A 17,958-nucleotide genomic window follows, 5' to 3' on the forward strand; every position below is an offset into this window, starting at 1 on the left:
GCCAGTCAGAGGAGCAGAGAGGACACCTGCACGACTCCACCTACAGTCACAATGAACAGCCAAATCCGCCACTGATCCCGCTCCGGATTACAGAGTGGGACGTAAATTCCAAAGTTTTTCACGTCACGCAAAAATAATTCATTATATTTGATTACATTCACAGCTTCTGTCACTTACTCACCTCATCCACTGTGTGTGTGACACAAGCATATTTATCTAGCTCCTCATGTCTCTAGAAAGTACAGAAAGCAGTGGGAATCAAACACTGAACTAAAAACTGGCTGAAGCCGTTTATTGGAGACAATACGAGGACATTCTGCCTGGATTATAAGACTGATTTCTACGCTAAACTCTGCGATTAAAAAAAAATACACGACAACTCAAAAATGTCTCCATAGAGCAAAGCCTTATAATAGTTCATCATTTGAAAATTCACCCCCTAGAGCACCATCATGCAAAGTCACTTTATTTTGTTTTAAAATGACATGTCTGCCGCTGCTTTAACTGTTCAATAAATACGGTTTTGATCAGTTTGCTTCGTTACAATTTCATCCTTTTGGCATGAATGTTTAAAATCAGCATATCTTAATGCAGTATGAGCAATTATGTTTTAATGGAGACACAAAATCATCTTACTGATGTGATTGTATGCACCAAAGCATTCATTCAAGGCTGAGGTAAATATCGAGATATATTTCGTATATCGTGACATGTCATAAAAATATCGGGATATTACTAAAAGGTCATATCGCCCAGCCCTACTTTTAATGTCAAAAGAAAGGTTGGAAAGATCACTAATCAGTCCTGAACATCAACTTTAGGTGATCTAAGATGGCTCAAAACAGAACAGTTTCAGCTCTGGGCTGCAGGTAGGTGTCCTCACATTAACTGCATGATTTAGGTCCTGCAACACAGACTACAAACATACTAACTGCTCCATGTCGATGCAACACAGACTACAAACATACTAACTGCTCCATGTCGATGCAACACAGACTACAAACATACTAACTGCTCCATGTCGATGCAACACAGACTACAAACATACTAACTGCTCCATGTCGATGCAACACAGACTACAAACATACTAACTGCTCCATTTCGATGCAACACAGACTACAAACATACTAACTGCTCCATGTCGATGCAACACAGACTACAAACATACTAACTGCTCCATGTCGATGCAACACAGACTACAAACATACTAACTGCTCCATTTCGATGCAACACAGACTACAAACATACTAACTGCTCCATGTCGATGCAATACAGACTACAAACATACTAACTGCTCCATTTCGATGCAACACAGACTACAAACATACTAACTGCTCCATGTCGATGCAACACAGACTACAAACATACTAACTGCTCCAGGTTGATGCAACACAGACTACAAACATACTAACTGCTCCATGTCGATGCAACACAGACTACAAACATACTAACTGCTCCAGGTTGATGCAACACAGACTACAAACATACTAACTGCTCCATGTCGATGCAACACAGACTACAAACATACTAACTGCTCCACGTCGATGCAACACAGACTACAAACATACTAACTGCTCCACGTCGATGCAACACAGACTACAAACATACTAACTGCTCCACGTCGATGCAACACAGACTACAAACATACTAACTGCTCCACGTCGATGCAACACAGACTACAAACATACTAACTGCTCCAGGTCGATGCAACACAGACTACAAACATACTAACTGCTCCATGTCGATGCAACACAGACTACAAACATACTAACTGCTCCAGGTCGATGCAACACAGACTACAAACATACTAACTGCTCCACGTCGATGCAACACAGACTCAGATCATGCTAACTGCTTTAGGTTACACAGCACACACTCTGAACAAGTTATCTGCTTTAGGTCTTGCAACACAGACTCCATATATGAGCTGCATTATTGTTTAAGATGCAGGATTGAGCACGAGTTGTGCCAAAGCTGCAACTTTACTTTCAACCACAAAACTATCATTTATATTGTAGAGTAGTGTTTAATTTTGCAACAGTGTTGTGTTGCTGGTGGGAAATAAGAGGTTTATTGCCCCTAGTGGCCAAAAGTTACGGCATCCCAGCCAAAATGTATTATCTTATCTATAGTAGTAGGACTACTAGTATAGTAGTAGTCCTGAAGATTCCAGGAAAATATTTAAAAAAAAAAAAGAAAAATATGTTTGAGATGTGTTGGATTTATTTATGTTTCCTCATAAATAAAGGACAGTGGAGATAGATTTGTTTGGGTACTTAAATGAATGGATACTGAATGAAGTATAAAATATGTAAAGGGAACCACAGACTGAGAAATAAAAGCCTTCTTTGTGGAAAAATATGCATAAAAATCCTGATAATCGTTTCATAATAAACAACTTGTAACATCCTAAATCACAATCACAGACCCGGAATATGCTAACATAGGGCATAAATACATATTAATTTGTAATTTGATGATACCACAGCTGTATTGACAGCAGGGCATCTAGGCAGGACTTTATAAGAACAGAAATAACAGCAGCAGAGGGATGTTGATCCTTCGCCTTCAAACACACAACCTGAAGAGGCTTTTACATCTTCAAGCACTGTTTTTAGTCTCTGAGGCACAAATACACATCAGGAGCTGCAGAGGCGTCCCTCCAGATACAAAGTCACACCACATGAAGGAGAGTGCATGTGGACTGAACATTGCCAATCACACCTGCCTTTAAACACACACACACTGTGTGTGCACACTGAACTGGGTGACAGTGTGTTGAAAGCTTAAGAAGACTGCAAGAGAAGAAGAAAGGGTGAGAGGGATGTGTAGGTTTGTGGAAAGCCTCATTTAAATAATATCTGGTAAATAATAAAACTTCCTTTCATTATTGTCAGCTTCATTGACATTAGGTAATGACTTCAGTCAGAAAAGCACCAGGCCACCTCCAGCTTTTACATCCTTCGAATAATCAGCCGGCAACAGCCGCTAGGCAGCAAGCAAGTGTTAGCATTAGCATGTTTAGCTGTTCTTTTGCAGGTTTAGCCCTGATAAATGTGGCTTATTGCACACATGATTCTTCCCTTTCTGTGGGTCTGCAGTGGATCTAACGCTGAGCAGGAACAGAACTACTGTCAGGAAGAACAGGGATGTTCTTATCCTACATGTTGGTCCGTTGATGGTGTCTGAGGTGCTCCCTGATGGCTCTAAACTGAACAAACCCACAGAAAGACTGTGTTGGTTTTCCATCTTCTTCCCTCCAGACTGTGCTTTAATTCCAACAGTTCATAAATGTCTTCATCTCAGATGAAGCAGGTCAGTTTAGACTCACAGCGTATTCTTCTCTTTTATTCACTGCAAGTGAAGCTAAAACTCACACAGACACAGCGTTTGACAGACAAAGCTCCTAAGCACATACGTTCTGAGCTTTAGTATGAGCAGTAAGAAGCTGTGGTTTATTCAGGTTAAAGCATTTCATGTTGAGTAAAAAAGCACGTGTTGTTTATCAGCGTCAGGTGTAAGACGTGGTGCTGTCATTTACCATTCTGTATGTCCAGGATGTGATGTTTATCCAGTGCCCATCCTCCCATGTTGGATGCATCCATCTCGTAGCCTTGCAGAACGGCGGTTCTCTTTTCCCAGAGGATGAGGTCCAGACACGACTCGTATTCAAAGCCCACCGACACTGTTGGACACACACAAAACCAGTTGTTTGTCTCTTTCCTTGATTTTCCTCAGACATCACACCGTGATGGTAAATTATTAGCATGTTCGACTAAACGTTGTAACTCTCAAGATTAATCAGGGTTCATGAAAGTAATCTTCCTCCACAAACTAGATCCAGTAAAGACGACAAACAACAAAGTCTTTTTAGTAATAATGATGGCTCTACTCCGAGGCCCTCAGCTCATCTCCATTCATGTCTGCTGCGATGTGATTCATTCAGCTCATGACCATAGATGAGAACCAGATCACAGACTGATAAACTAACAGCTTGTCTTACAGCTCAGTTCTCTCTTCATGCTGAGAGATCAGAACAACTTTCATGATGCAGAATCTCTGCTCTCCACCGACCCGTACAAAACTCCTCACTCCAAACCCTGAGTGGGCTGTCAGCCCGTTTAAGACAAAAACATACTAATTTGTGGATGAGCTTCAGACCGAAACACCAAACCATCAACTAGCGGTTGACCAGTACTGACATCTGACCTCCTGAATGTCTGCTTAGGAGCAGCAAACCCACATGGAGAAACCTAAACTGGAAACCAGGAAGGGTAAGGTAGGGCTCAGAGGAAGCCAGATAGTCCAGTATGGATATATGAAGACCAGTCAGGATGGAAACATTAAGATCTTTTTATTTCAGTTTCTGGTTGAATCTAAACTCACCAACAGCCTCTGAGAGTCCGTAGACACGCTGGCCGTAGGCATCAGTCTTGTCCCAGATGAAGGTGTAGGACAGGTTTGGTTGGGCGGGGAACCATTTCTGGAAGAGTCGGCCCACCACCGCCACCATCAGGTGGACCTGGATTAACAGGATCAGACACAAAGGTCAGTGTAGTTCGGCCTGAGGAGGTGAGCATGGCTGTTGTTGATAACAGCATCTAACCTTCATCAGGTTGAACGGTATGGAGGTCTGCGTCATGGAGACTTTGAGGACCGGTTTATACCCTGCAGCTCTGGAGCTCAGGTAGATCAGTTTCAGATCACTGCCAGGTATTGAAGTTTCCTCCTGTAAAACCTTTAGAAGGGAAAAAACACACGTCATCTTCATCATCTTCACGCTCCTCAGTGACACAAAGCTTCATGTTGCCGTTACCACACATGGAAAAGAAAATGATCAGCGCATCCCTTCTGCAGAGTTCTGTTCTACACTGTTTGCTTTCAACTCACTGAACCAAAAACCAGTTTTACATCAAAAAATGTGTGAAATGTTGTCAGAAATGATGAATTTAGCTTTTTTCTCACAGTACAAAGTATAACCTGCAGAGAGTTCGGCTTAGTCGCTCGGTTCAGCCTCGGCTGAATGACAAGACGCTAAAAGTGAGTAATGGAGTCTGGCTGAGCTTCAAACAAGCCAGTGTTCAAATGAAGTCTCCAGAGGAGGTCCACATTTATGTCAAGCTCCCATGGCTGTCCTCTTTGAAGACTCGTTTTAGTGCATATCTTATGAGGTGCACCTGCAGGTGAAGGACAAGCAGGACTCTGATTTAGATCAGAAGACACAGACACTAAAACAACCACACAATGACACACCTTTGACCCTCAACACAACCATGGGAAGAAAATTATCTTTCATTCTCACAGCTGACACTTTGATCTCTGTTAAACGACAAGTTCGCATCACACGGAGAACTTCCATGTCTCCATCTGCTTAGACAGACAGACAAAAGTAATGATGCGTCCCCTCCTGTTTCCACGTTGTTCAGCAGTTTCCAGTTGAACCCTGTTCTCACACGCTCCCCCCACATTTCCTTTCCATCTGAATTTATCTGACTGAATGAACAGTCCAGTCCTGAAGGTTCCCGTGGAAACGCCGCATGGAAAAAAGTCTTCATCGTACAAACTGTCCGACTTTCTTCTGGTTTAAAGGTTAAAGTCCAGAAACAAGACAAAAAAACATAATGCTTATAAAAAGCTTCCAAAGGAGCGATTCATTTAACCGTTCCAGTATTTTACTTCTCATTAGACGTGTGTTTCATGTTTCATCCCGTTAGCCCCCCCCCACCCAACGACCCCCCACCCCACCCCACAACATGAAGTTGTTCTCATTTTGCTTTGGCTTTCATCTGCACACTCATGCACAAAACTACACACTTTCCTCAACACACATACACACACACACACACACACTGTTGGCAAATAAAAGTAATTATGGTTCAGGTTGGTGAAATTCTGTCTGTTTTATTTCCTCATCAGGACGGTAATGCAATGTGACAACACACACACACACACACACACACACACACACACACACACACACACACACACACACACACACACACACACACACAAGTTCAATGCTCTGTACATCCTAATGCAACAGACACTAACTGTCTCAGACACAGAAAAACACACAAACACACACAAACTAACAGCTACTAACTAATGACAACACACTGATGTCACGTCTCCACAAACCAAAACGTTTTTTTTTTTTTTTTCATCAAACAGAAGATTTTTGTTGTGAAAGGCAGGAAGGAGAGTTATGTGTGTGTGTGTTAGTGTGCACACACAACTAGAACTGAGTTTGTGTTAGTGTGTGTTAGTGTACATACACAAACAGAGCTGTGTGTGTTAGTGTCCACACACAAGAAAAGCTGTGTGTGTGTGTTAGTGTATACACACAAGTGGAACTGAGTTTGTGTTAGTGTGTGCACACTTCCAGTTTCCTGGAAAATGATTGGCTCCAGACTAATAACTCCTTTGTGGTTAGAGTGTGTGTGTGTGTGTGCAGGTTAGTGTGTGTGTGTGTGTGTGTGTTTGTGTGCAAAAAGAACAATGGATTAAATAAAAATTTTGTCTGTAATTATTTGTAATCCAACAATAAACAAATAAAAAGTAAACAAACACGAACAGTTAAGTTAAAGCACATTTCCTTTCATCGTGTGGCTCAACGCGGCAGCCAGACCATCATTCTGTTGCCATGGTGATGGACAGGACAAGTGGAAAATAAAAGAAACCTGGCTGTGAGCTGGAAATCCTCTGCTAACGTCACAGAACTCTGTCTGAAAATAAACGGTTCTGGGATGTTAAATAAATAAAAACATGAAAGATGAAAGGATGAAGGATGAAAACAGCTGATTTTGCAGAGATATGGGAAATTTTTATTCATTGCACCTTAAAAATAACTCATAAATAACTTCAGATACAGGATCAATTTCATCCTGAATTCATTCTGAATCTGTGGAATCGTGTGTGTTAGCTCACATCAAACGGCTTCTCTCTGGGGTTACCTGGGTTTCAGGGATGATGGGTCCATCCTCCAGAGATCCTCGGTAAAACGTGGACAGAGGGGAGGACACGATGACCGGACTGGGTCTGATGAAACCACTCAGGTCGCAGCTCGGGATGTCGTTCTCCTCCTGAAGCAGACACAGCGTTAGCATCCAGCTAGCGGGTCGTTGTGTCTACAAATATTCTGTTCCTGGAACGAGGCAACTGGAAGGTGCAGCAGGATGTCGTGATTCTGACCAGTAACCAGTAACCAGGTCGTAGTTCTGACCAGTAACCAGTAACCAGGTCGTAGTTCTGACCAGTAACCAGTAACAAGGTTGTGGTTCTGACCAGTAACCAGGTTGTGGTTCTGACCAGTAACCAGTAACAAGGTCGTGGTTCTGACCAGTAACCAGTAACAAGGTTGTGGTTCTGACCAGTAACCAGGTCGTGGTTCTGACCAGCAACCAGGTTGTGGTTCTGACCAGTAACCAGTAACAAGGTCGTGGTTCTGACCAGTAACCAGTAACAAGGTTGTGGTTCTGACCAGTAACCAGGTCGTGGTTCTGATCAGTAACCAGGTTGTGGTTCTGACCAGTAACCAGTAACAAGGTTGTGGTTCTGACCAGTAACCAGTAACAAGGTTGTGGTTCTGACCAGTAACCAGGTCGTGGTTCTGACCAGCAACCAGGTCGTGGTTCTGACCAGTAACCAGTAACCAGGTTATGGTTCTAGTCTGTCACTAGGACCGGCACCACCCACCTTCTTCATGACCAGCGTGTCCATCACGTAGAAGGCGTTCCACGGCACCCACACCGTTCTGTACTGGGTCAGGAATGGAGCGCGCTCGAAGCTGAGGGTCAGGGAGGCGCCGCCGTTGGCCAGCAGATCAAACCTGAGGACATTCAGAGGCAGAAAGCAGGTAAAAGTCCGTCCCAGTCCTGCCGGCGAGGATGTATGAGCCAACTGGGTTGTTTCCGGATGTGAGGAGAAGATCTGCGACGCGTCTAACAGGTTCAGACGGGACCGTGTACATCCTACACACAGTGTTTCCTCATAAAGCCAACATATTACTGAACATGTCGGTGTGTTTTCGTATCTGCCGTGCCGCATGGCGCCCCCTCCCTCTGCAGGTTTACACCCTCAGTTCTGATTCGCCTTCAGGTGATACAGCCTGAGTTCCTCATCGGCAACATCCGCGCTCGTGTCGTCTCATGTCCACAGAAACCCAGCAGTGCTGCTGCTTTTCTACATGACTGATCATTAAATCTATTAAACATCAAAACCATAATATCAGCTCCTTATAAAGGAGCGTTCCTCAGGTAAACTCGCTGAATGATGAAGTACATACATGCCGTCTTTGCGTGTGATGGTGTATCCGTGATCAGGGTAATGGACAAAAGTCACATTCACCCCAATCAGCGGTGTTCCATCAGACGTCAGCACCTGGCCTCGGACAACGGATACCAAGCTGGGAAGAGACAGAAAAACACACTTTTATATCTATACATCAGGACTTTAACACCATAATTATGAATAATTAAGCACAGAAACATTAACGCATTAGAAAAACAACACATTTAATTACAAACTTTTGTCAGAGCACAATTTCCTGGTACACTGATGCACACGGTACCTCCACGACTAACTTAGCATCACTGGTGCTGTCCTGACCAATTTTTCAGAGTGAGTCTATTAGTATTGGTATCAGGGACTCTTGGGGTAGTTTTCTCTTCTCCATTAACACCAGCTGCGTAAACCCCTCCCAATCCTAAAGAACACACGTAGCTCGGTTTTCACGCAGCATCCAGCTGCAGTCAGAGCAGGACGTGATCACCTGTGCAGCAGGATCAGACTGAAGCTGACACTGATCGATCCCATCCTGTATTACTGACAGATATTAATATCTGTTAATGAAGAAATGTGAATGAAAACACGAACAGAGTTTAAATGACTGTAACAGACTCTTAATTAGAGAATAACTGGAGAGGTAAAAATATTCAAGATCACTATTTAAATTTGGTCCGTTCAGTTTTGGCCGGGGATGGTTTCTATTTCTTTTTTTTAATTTTTTTATTTAATGCATTTTTCCAGACATTAAGAGAGTTTACAATATTATTCTCTTTGTCTATTATATGATTTAATCATCTCTTAATATCTATTTAAAATTTGAAAAAAAAAAAAAAATATATATATATATATATATATATATATATATATATATATATATATATATATATATATACACAAATATATACATATATATAGATATATGTCAGGGACTGTGACGATATGCATATGTCCCAATTCGATTCCGTTTTTTGGGTGCCGATTCGATTTAAATTGTGATTATCACAATTCTTCGATATTGCTGATTTTTGTAGATCAAAAACAAAATAAATGTATAAAACTTTGTTTTTGCTCATCATTTTTCTTCATTTCAATGAGGAAAAAACAACACAGTAGCCAGACCATAATGCTGCTGCTATAATGCTCAAGAAGACAAGAAAAAAGTAAAAAATAAAAACAATAAAAATTACAAAAAAATTATAATGGATTATTTTTTATTTATTTCTGTATTTTATTGGCTGCACGGTCGCATAGTGATTAGCACTGTGGCCTCACAGCAAGAAGGTCGCTGGTTTGATCCTTGGCTGGGGTAAGGTTCCGACATGCATGTTAGGTTGACTGGTTACTAGGAGTGAGTGTGAGCGTGAGTGGTTGTGTGTCTCTGTGTGGCCCTGCGATGGACTGGCGAGCTGTCCAGGGTGTACCCTGCCTTTGCCCAAAGCCAGCTGGGATAGGCTCCACCTTCCCCGCGACCATGAATTGGATTAAGCGGTTTAGAGAATGAATGAATGTATTTTTATTTATTTGAAAAAAAAAGAAAAAAAAAAAGATCTTTTAACAAAAAATCGATTTTAAAATAGTGAAGCAATTTATATTACTTTTAAATTAACTATTACTATATTATTACTATGACTATTACTGTACTATTTATTATTAAAAACACATATATATATATATATATATATATATATATATATATATATATATATATATAATTTTTCTGTTTTTTCAGCTTCACATGAACCTGCAGAGTTTATATGAACGTACATATGTGCTTTTATGGACGGGTGTGTGATGAACTACATATGCGATGTATCCGTGTTCTGTGCATGTTGGTGCCTCGTCTCCACGTGTCCACTAGGGGGCGGTGCAACCACGAAGTAGAGACGTTTTATGGAAATTTTTCAATCACTTTTAGACAAGAAGGGGAATGTAAAATGTTTGTTCTGTCTTTTATATGTCTTTTTGACTAACCTTTAAACGCTCTCTCTCTCTCTTTCTCTGTATCTCTCGCTCAGTCTTTATCTCACTCTATCGCTCTCCAGCTTGGTCTCTCTCTGTCTATCTCTCTCTCTCTCTCTGTTTCTTGCCCTCGCTCTCACTCACTCTGTCTCTCAGACACAATAAATCGTTTTTATGAAGACATTGGGGTCTCGTTCCATTCTGGTGAAACTGGACATTTTTATGACGAGGCTGTGGCCCTCCTCTGTGATGAAACATTCATGACGGTAAAAAAAGTGTGCTGCCATCATGCTGCTTGTGGGAGGTGAAGAAACCTTCCCCTTCATGCACTCTGGAGGAAGATGCTCTCATTCTGTTATATTTACTGAATAACACGTCCCAGGTAGATGCAGCAGAAACACCATTTTGGAAGGAAAATAAGGGCCTTAAGTTTAATATACAAGACAATACACAGTAAAAAAAAAGTCCTCTTTAAAGTTTAGGTTTCTCATTAAAGGCAACGAAACTGATGATGCATTTGTTTTTTCTTGTTATTGTGTATAAACTTCTACCTTATGTCTTGAAATGATCTGCTCTTTTCTTAGGGTTTTTATGATATTATATTCTAAGTTATGACCTGTTGAGAGCATCAAACAATAATCCTAACGGACAGAAAACAGGAGAGGAAACCATGTAGAGTTGCGGAGTCAAACAGAAGACCAAAACCGGCCATCCAAGCGGTCCAGTCTGGTCCAGCATCGCCTGCAGGATGTATGTGATAAATATTAAAATAACACAGAAGATATTTACTGTAATATTCTGCTAAAATGAACTCATAACATAATAAATAATTAAATTTAATAAAAGTAATTAAGACTAAATTAAAACAATGAATCAAATGCTTTACAGGCTTTGCAATGAATTTATCTTGATTCATCCCATTTTAATCACTTAACAATATTTGTGCCAGCGTTATTAGTGTACCAGGAAATCGCATGAAATCTTTTTGCATTGAGCGATTAAATGCATTCATTTTTTATCATCTTAATTTTTCTGTTATTAATTCATTTAACAAAGATTTTAGACCTATCTGTCATATAAAACATGTTAAATAAAATATATAAAATGTATGAATAAATAAATATCAGATATAAATGTGTAATGTTGGAGAAATTATTATGGGTTTTGGTTTGTATTAAGTATTAGACATATATGCATTGATTTGCTGTGATCCTGCTGTGTTTTGTGTCTATGCACAAAGCTTTCTTTAAGTTATATGATCCTTGTCTGGAATATGCAGACAAAGTCTGAGACAGGAAGAGTTTCCTGCAGGGCATCTGTTTTTGTCAGCTGCTTGGTTGACCAGTTGTCTAAAGGTTAATGGTTAAAGGTAATAAAGTAATATAGTGAGTGATTGATGCCTAGTGAGCTCAGTTTAGCTTTGGAGGAGAGAATGATTGTTTTCTGTGGTCTGCCCAGCAACTAGGAGGAGTTAAGCATGGTTTATAATCGGGTGTTACTTCAGCTTCTGGAGAGAGAGTTCTCTCTCCAAGCTCCAGCGTGTGCTTGTATTAGTTTATAATAAAATGTTCATTGTAAGAGGACAGTTGACTCTTAGATGTATTACAACTTCTCAAGACCAGAGTATTTTCCACCACAGTAACTGTTGTTATTTTACTGATCCGGTCCACTGGAGACCACGTTGGGCTGAACCTGTTGACTGTGGAACCTGAACTAAATCAAAAGATTTATTTTCATCTTTACATGAAAACATCAACAAACAGTTTCTTTCATCCTTCACCATTAGCTGAACACACACGTCCACTGTCAGCCAATCACATCAATAAATAAATGATGAGAGGTCAGGTGCTACCTTTTATTGAAGGGACTTTCTCCAGAGATGATGTGAGTGGATTCAGGGCCAACCAGGAAGTGGATGCGCTGATAGAAAGATCTGGCAGCCTGATGAAGACAAAGGGCCAGTGTTGCTGGTGTTGGGTTGGAAAGGGATGTCCAGATGTTTTCTTTCAGTTCCTTACCTGCTGAGGGGCCAGTGAGGATGGAGACTGACTGAGCACCTCACTCGGGTCGGGGGAGCCGCTGCAGTAGAGCTGGTTCTGACAGGCCGCCTGCAGACAGCAGTCCGGATCCATGCAGTCAGCCAAGCCGTCTGAAACACATCAGCACGCTGAGTCAGCAGGTACAGTCCAAATACTGCTCATTGTCTTCATTATACAGAGACGATGGGGGGGTGGAGACAGACCCGGCGCTATGGGGGGGCCCTGGGGGACAAGGCCCACGTATCCAGGAACCAGCCTTTTTATAGATTTATATCAAAACATCATTAATATTCATCTTATTGTTGCTTTCTACTGGTACTTAATGATCAGATTTATCATCAGTCTTTTCAACTATGAGAATGTTTGCAAGTTGTGCACGTGTTTGTACATGTGTGTGTGTGCACGTAAATGTGTGCTCGTGTATGTTAACATAGTACTTAGCGTGCAGCTGTTTGGAAGTATTCCAGTCGCTTGTTTATCCAAATGTTCCTCCGAACGGAGACCTTCTACTTGCAGAGAACCCTGATTCCAGATTCAAAGGTGGCTGCAGCAGGACCAGCAGCAGGCCTTTGTTGTTCTTTCTGTTTCTAGTGTAAACAGCACCAAGCTGTTTTTATACATAAATACGCTGTCGATGTGGGATTGTTCGTAAATATCGTGCCAACATGTGGCACATTATCACCAGCATCAGCAGGTGTTGTCATGGTGTGTCTTCTTACAGCTGGGTGGGGATTTTCTGTTTTTTCACTGCAGAGGCTCACAAACCAGCTGCAGGTCCATTTTATCCCAGTTTTATCCCAGGAAAACACTGAAACCCTGCCGGACTGCGGCTCTCTAGGACCGGCCTCGTCTACCTCTGGCTTACATTTATACTTCTGGACAACAAACATCAGAAAGTGGTTCAACAATAACATGAAGAAAAGAACGTGTCTGGTTTCATGCTGCAAAAATCAACCACTTTCAGCAGCTCGGATGATTCCTAACAAAACGGTAACCATAGCAACCGCAGGCTCCAGCGTCCCTCTTCTTCCTCTTTTTCTGCAGCAGAATGAAACTCAGTTCAGTAAGTCTCAGTTACAAGTCCTGTTGATGTTTCCTGATGAAAAGCTGCGCCTGATGGACCCGAATGAGTCTGGTACCAGTAAGGTACCTGTCCAGGTGACTTACTGAGCGTCTCATCATGGTTCCTAATTACCTGGACGTAGAATCTGCGTCTGCGTGTCTCTTACATGATCCTGAAGAAACCCGAATACATCAAGCTGACCCAGAATATTTATATTTCAGTCAGTCATCTTTGTTTTTTCTCACTAAATGCAAACATTTGGTTCAGTTGGAATTTATTTCCAGACATTTACCTGACAGGTTCTTCTTTTCAGTATAGATCATGATGGAAGTATTGATCCGAGGTGCTGAATGTCTGGTTAACTAATCTTTGCCACAGACCGCCTATTAATCAGAAACTTCACCTTTCATGAATCAGACGTTACATTTTCTGCTGAACCTGTTGGAGCTGATATCAGCTGGTATCCGTTTTTTTTTTTTTTATGGTATTCCATATCAAATCTTGGAAAATATTGAATTTTTCAACTATAAATTTCCTCTCAAAGTCAAAGTTGTGGTCCACCCGTCCTGTTCATACGTCCTGGTGCCGGGTGTGGGTGGAGACAAACCAGTACTTCCCACCAGCCCAACAGCGGATCTGATTCTACACAAAAGTCGTGCCGTAAACTTTTCTCTGCTACAGTTTAACTGTGATCATCAGCACCAGCAGCAGGTAGTTGTACTGCTGTGTTTTACGTCCTCCAAGCCAAACAAACAAGACTAAAATTCCTGAAATTCAGCTGAAGCTTCAGTTCCATCTGATTATCTGTAAATATTCAGCAGCTTCATCTCTGACAGCCTGATGTACCTCCAGAAGGACTTTCTCGGGTCTTACAGTATCAGGTTTACCTCCTTCATTGTCCTTCCCATCCGTACAAAGCGTCTCCATGGCAACATGACACCCAGCCCCTCGCCATCCAGACTGACAGATGCAGTGCCATCCGCTGGCTTCCAGGGTGCAGCGTCCGTTGTTGTTGCAGAGACCCGGACAGCCCTCTGGGGACAAGGGACAGACAGGGAGTCAGCTGAGACACCAGAAGAGACGGACACGCTGGAAATGTGAAAACTGGCCACAAACTAAACATTTCTTTTAACATCAGGGATGAAAGTTTCGTACTGGAGCGCTGAGAGTTGTTTTTGATGTCTTCTCGATCATTTAAGATAAAAAATCCACATAAACAGTCAGTTTAAGGATGCAGAACCATCACCGACACCACGGTGGGGCTGGAATCCTCTGGAACCCGGGACCGATTCTGAGTTCTAGTATCAGACTATGATACAAGGACCGTGTCCATAAATTACCTAAAATATGGTTCAGAAAAATGTAGAAAAACGTGTTCTGAGGCTTCATGAGAGCTGGGCAGCTATGGTTTGCTAACCTGGCTAGCTAATGTGGCTAGCAAAGCTCTGGCTCTTACTTCGATGCTTTTACAGGTGCGCCACGCCTCAGAGAGTGTGTTTGGTGCACGAAGAGGGGGCATGCGCATGAGGGGTTGAGTGGGGAGGGACAAATGGCAGTAAAACTTAAAAGGCATTTCACCTTCAACTGTTTAGAATAGATTGTTTAAAGTTATTCAATGGTGTTTTTTAAGCTCTTTCAGTTCCAATGGTGACGAAATATTTTTTATTTTTGAGCATTTATCGACTGGCTGTAACAGGATGGTGAGAGTCATTTTAAGCAAAAATCCCCTACCAAACCTTTAATTCTCTTCTAATTCTCTTCTAGTTTATTTCCAATTAAGATGATCCAATTAGACTAAATTCTTACAAACAAAACAAAAAACTAAAATTTTGATCTGATCCGAATTGAGACTGAAACTGATTATTTACCAGCTGTTGCAAACTTTCCACTCGTCTCTGAGAAAAGCAGCTTCTTTTCACACATGTAACCGACAATCCACAGCCGTGTAAACAAACCTGTAAACATGCTAGCATGTAGACATGTATAAAATGGATCAGAAGATGTATGGATTAATATAATAAAAATGGTTTTGACATAAATATCAAATCTTGCTGATTACTTGTAGAAAAATACCTGACTTTAAACTATTTTATAATCCCTTTATTTATCATTATTTTAATGTTAACGATTTAGAACGTCTGCATATCGACATTAACCATCAGCAGCTTCAGTACGAAAAACAATCCATGACCATCTATTCCCTAAATTCTAATGTTTGCCTATGAATTCTGTCAGTGGGACAAAACCGTCTTCAATAAATGGACAGACTGATCAACAGGAAGTCAGACAGACAGCCTTTGGTGAAATGCATTTCTGTTGTAGTTTCACATGAAACAGGCTGCAAGACGCAGCTACAAGATGCAGGCAACTGGATGCAGCAGGAAGCTGCATGCTGCAGGATGCTGCTGGACGCTGCACGAAGCAGCTGCAGGACGCAGCTACAGGATGCAGGCTACTACATGCTGAAGCGCGCTGCAGCATGTAGCAGGAAGCTACAGGCTGCCGGCTGCAGGATGCAGCTAAAGGCTGCAGGATGCTGCATGATGCAGGAAGCTGCTGGACGCTGCACGAAGCAGCTGCCGGCTGCAGGGCGCTGCATGATGCAGCAGGGAACTGCATGATGCAAGACGCTGCAGGATGCAGCAGAGACCTGCAGGCTGCCAGCTACAGGATGCAGCTAAAGGCTGCAGGATGCTGCATGATGCAGGAAGCTGCTGGACGCTGCACGAAGCAGCTGCCGGCTGCAGGGCGCTGCATGATGCAGCAGGGAACTGCATGATGCAAGACGCTGCAGGATGCAGCAGAGACCTGCAGGCTGCCAGCTACAGGATGCAGCTAAAGGCTGCAGGATGCTGCATGATGCAGGAAGCTGCTGGACGCTGCATGAAGCAGCTGCCGGCTGCAGGGCGCTGCATGATGCAGCAGGGAACTGCATGATGCAAGACGCTGCAGGATGCAGCAGAGACCTGCAGGCTGCCGGCTGCAGCTAAAGGCTGCAGGATGCTGCATTGTGCAGGAAGCTGCTGGACGCTGCATGAAGCAGCTGCCGGCTGCAGGGCGCTGCATGATGCAGCAGGGAACTGCATGATGCAAGACGCTGCAGGATGCAGCAGAGACCTGCAGGCTGCCAGATGCTGCATTGTGCAGGAAGCTGCTGGACGCTGCATGAAGCAGCTGCCGGCTGCAGGGCGCTGCATGATGCAGCAGGGAACTGCATGATGCAAGACGCTGCAGGATGCAGCAGAGACCTGCAGGCTGCCGGCTGCAGGATGCAGCTAAAGGCTGCAGGATGCTGCATGATGCAGGAAGCTGCTGGACGCTGCATGAAGCAGCTGCCGGCTGCAGGGCGCTGCATGATGCAGCAGGGAACTGCATGATGCAAGACGCTGCAGGATGCAGCAGAGACCTGCAGGCTGCCGGCTGCAGGATGCAGCTAAAGGCTGCAGGATGCTGCATGATGCAGGAAGCTGCTGGACGCTGCATGAAGCAGCTGCCGGCTGCAGGGCGCTGCATGATGCAGCAGGGAACTGCATGATGCAAGACGCTGCAGGATGCAGCAGAGACCTGCAGGCTGCCGGCTGCAGGATGCAGCTAAAGGCTGCAGGATGCAGGACTCAAGCAGGCAAGTTCTACATTAACTGAACTTTAACTTGCTCTGAGCAGATAATCGCGCCACCTTCTCTCTGATAAGGAAGGTTTTTTATTTAGTAGCATGAATTTAGTCTCAGTTTAAAATCCATGTGAAAACACAACAGGTAAACAAGTAAACAGGTAAACAGGTAGACAGCACAAAGTATAGGGAGGACAGGGTAGTTTGGACTGCATGCCTCCAAACGCTATACTTTCTGCTTTGTTCAGCATTCCTTCATCACAGGGGAGACAGACTGAGGAATAAAGATAGAATCAGACCCAAGCAAAGCCTCGCTGGACAGACAGAAGACAGGAGAGACCGGAGAGACAGGACAGATAGAAAGTAGAAGCTGGCTAGGTCAACACACACACACACACACACACACACATGTATTCAATCAGGCTTGTGGATGCAAGACAAAACTGGGGTCACACACCTTCGCTTCATGTGTGTGTGTGGGTGTGTGTGTGTGCCCTTCCAGTTTTGTTTGTTGTGTGTGTTGTGAGCATCTTCCTGAGAATCAGCTGTGTTTGGTGTGAGACTCAGAGACAAGACAGGATGATGGAGCCAGAGAAAAGAAAAGAAAATGAAAAGAATAAAACAAAAGAGAGAGTGCAGAAGTAGAAAACACAGTCAGACATCTTGTCAACCAGCGAGGGTGGTGGAAGACTGCAACACACAAAGTGAAGGAAGAAATAAAACTGAACGGAGAGAAATTAAACGGAATGAAGCAAAGTCAAAGTTTACAGTGTGAAGTTGTATTTTGGGACAGTAAGGCCTTTATTAAGTCTTTGACTGGAATTACCTTTATATCCTGAGAATAGGAGAGGGCAAGAGGGAGAGAGGGAGGAAAATTAGGGAAAAAAGGAAATTGAAACAAAAGCAGCACTGCCAAATATTGTGTGTGATGGAAACATGAAGAAGGCAGCCAAAGGAACACAGAGGAAGGAAGGAAGGACGAGCTGGGATCAAACCAGGAA

At 42.9% G+C, this 17,958-nt stretch overlaps 1 protein-coding gene across 2 annotated transcripts in view; it reads right to left on the minus strand.

Annotated features, from left to right (window-relative positions):
• tenm3 (teneurin transmembrane protein 3) overlaps window positions 1-17,958 on the minus strand; it is a 150,742-nt gene that overhangs the window by 39,337 nt on the left and 93,447 nt on the right. For both annotated transcript variants that reach the window (XM_079265008.1, XM_079265007.1), the window contains exons 14-22: window positions 14,235-14,381; window positions 12,264-12,394; window positions 12,098-12,186; window positions 8,285-8,404; window positions 7,696-7,828; window positions 6,954-7,082; window positions 4,607-4,738; window positions 4,387-4,522; window positions 3,542-3,685 (exon numbers count right to left, since the gene is read on the minus strand). In XM_079265008.1, coding sequence (XP_079121134.1) covers window positions 3,542-3,685; window positions 4,387-4,522; window positions 4,607-4,738; window positions 6,954-7,082; window positions 7,696-7,828; window positions 8,285-8,404; window positions 12,098-12,186; window positions 12,264-12,394; window positions 14,235-14,381 — 1,161 coding nt within the window. The remainder of the gene's footprint in view (window positions 1-3,541; window positions 3,686-4,386; window positions 4,523-4,606; window positions 4,739-6,953; window positions 7,083-7,695; window positions 7,829-8,284; window positions 8,405-12,097; window positions 12,187-12,263; window positions 12,395-14,234; window positions 14,382-17,958) is intronic.

Source organism: Telmatherina bonti (assembly GCF_933228915.1).
Source record: "Telmatherina bonti genome assembly, chromosome: 3".
NCBI classification, from domain to species: Eukaryota; Metazoa; Chordata; class Actinopteri; order Atheriniformes; family Telmatherinidae; genus Telmatherina; species Telmatherina bonti.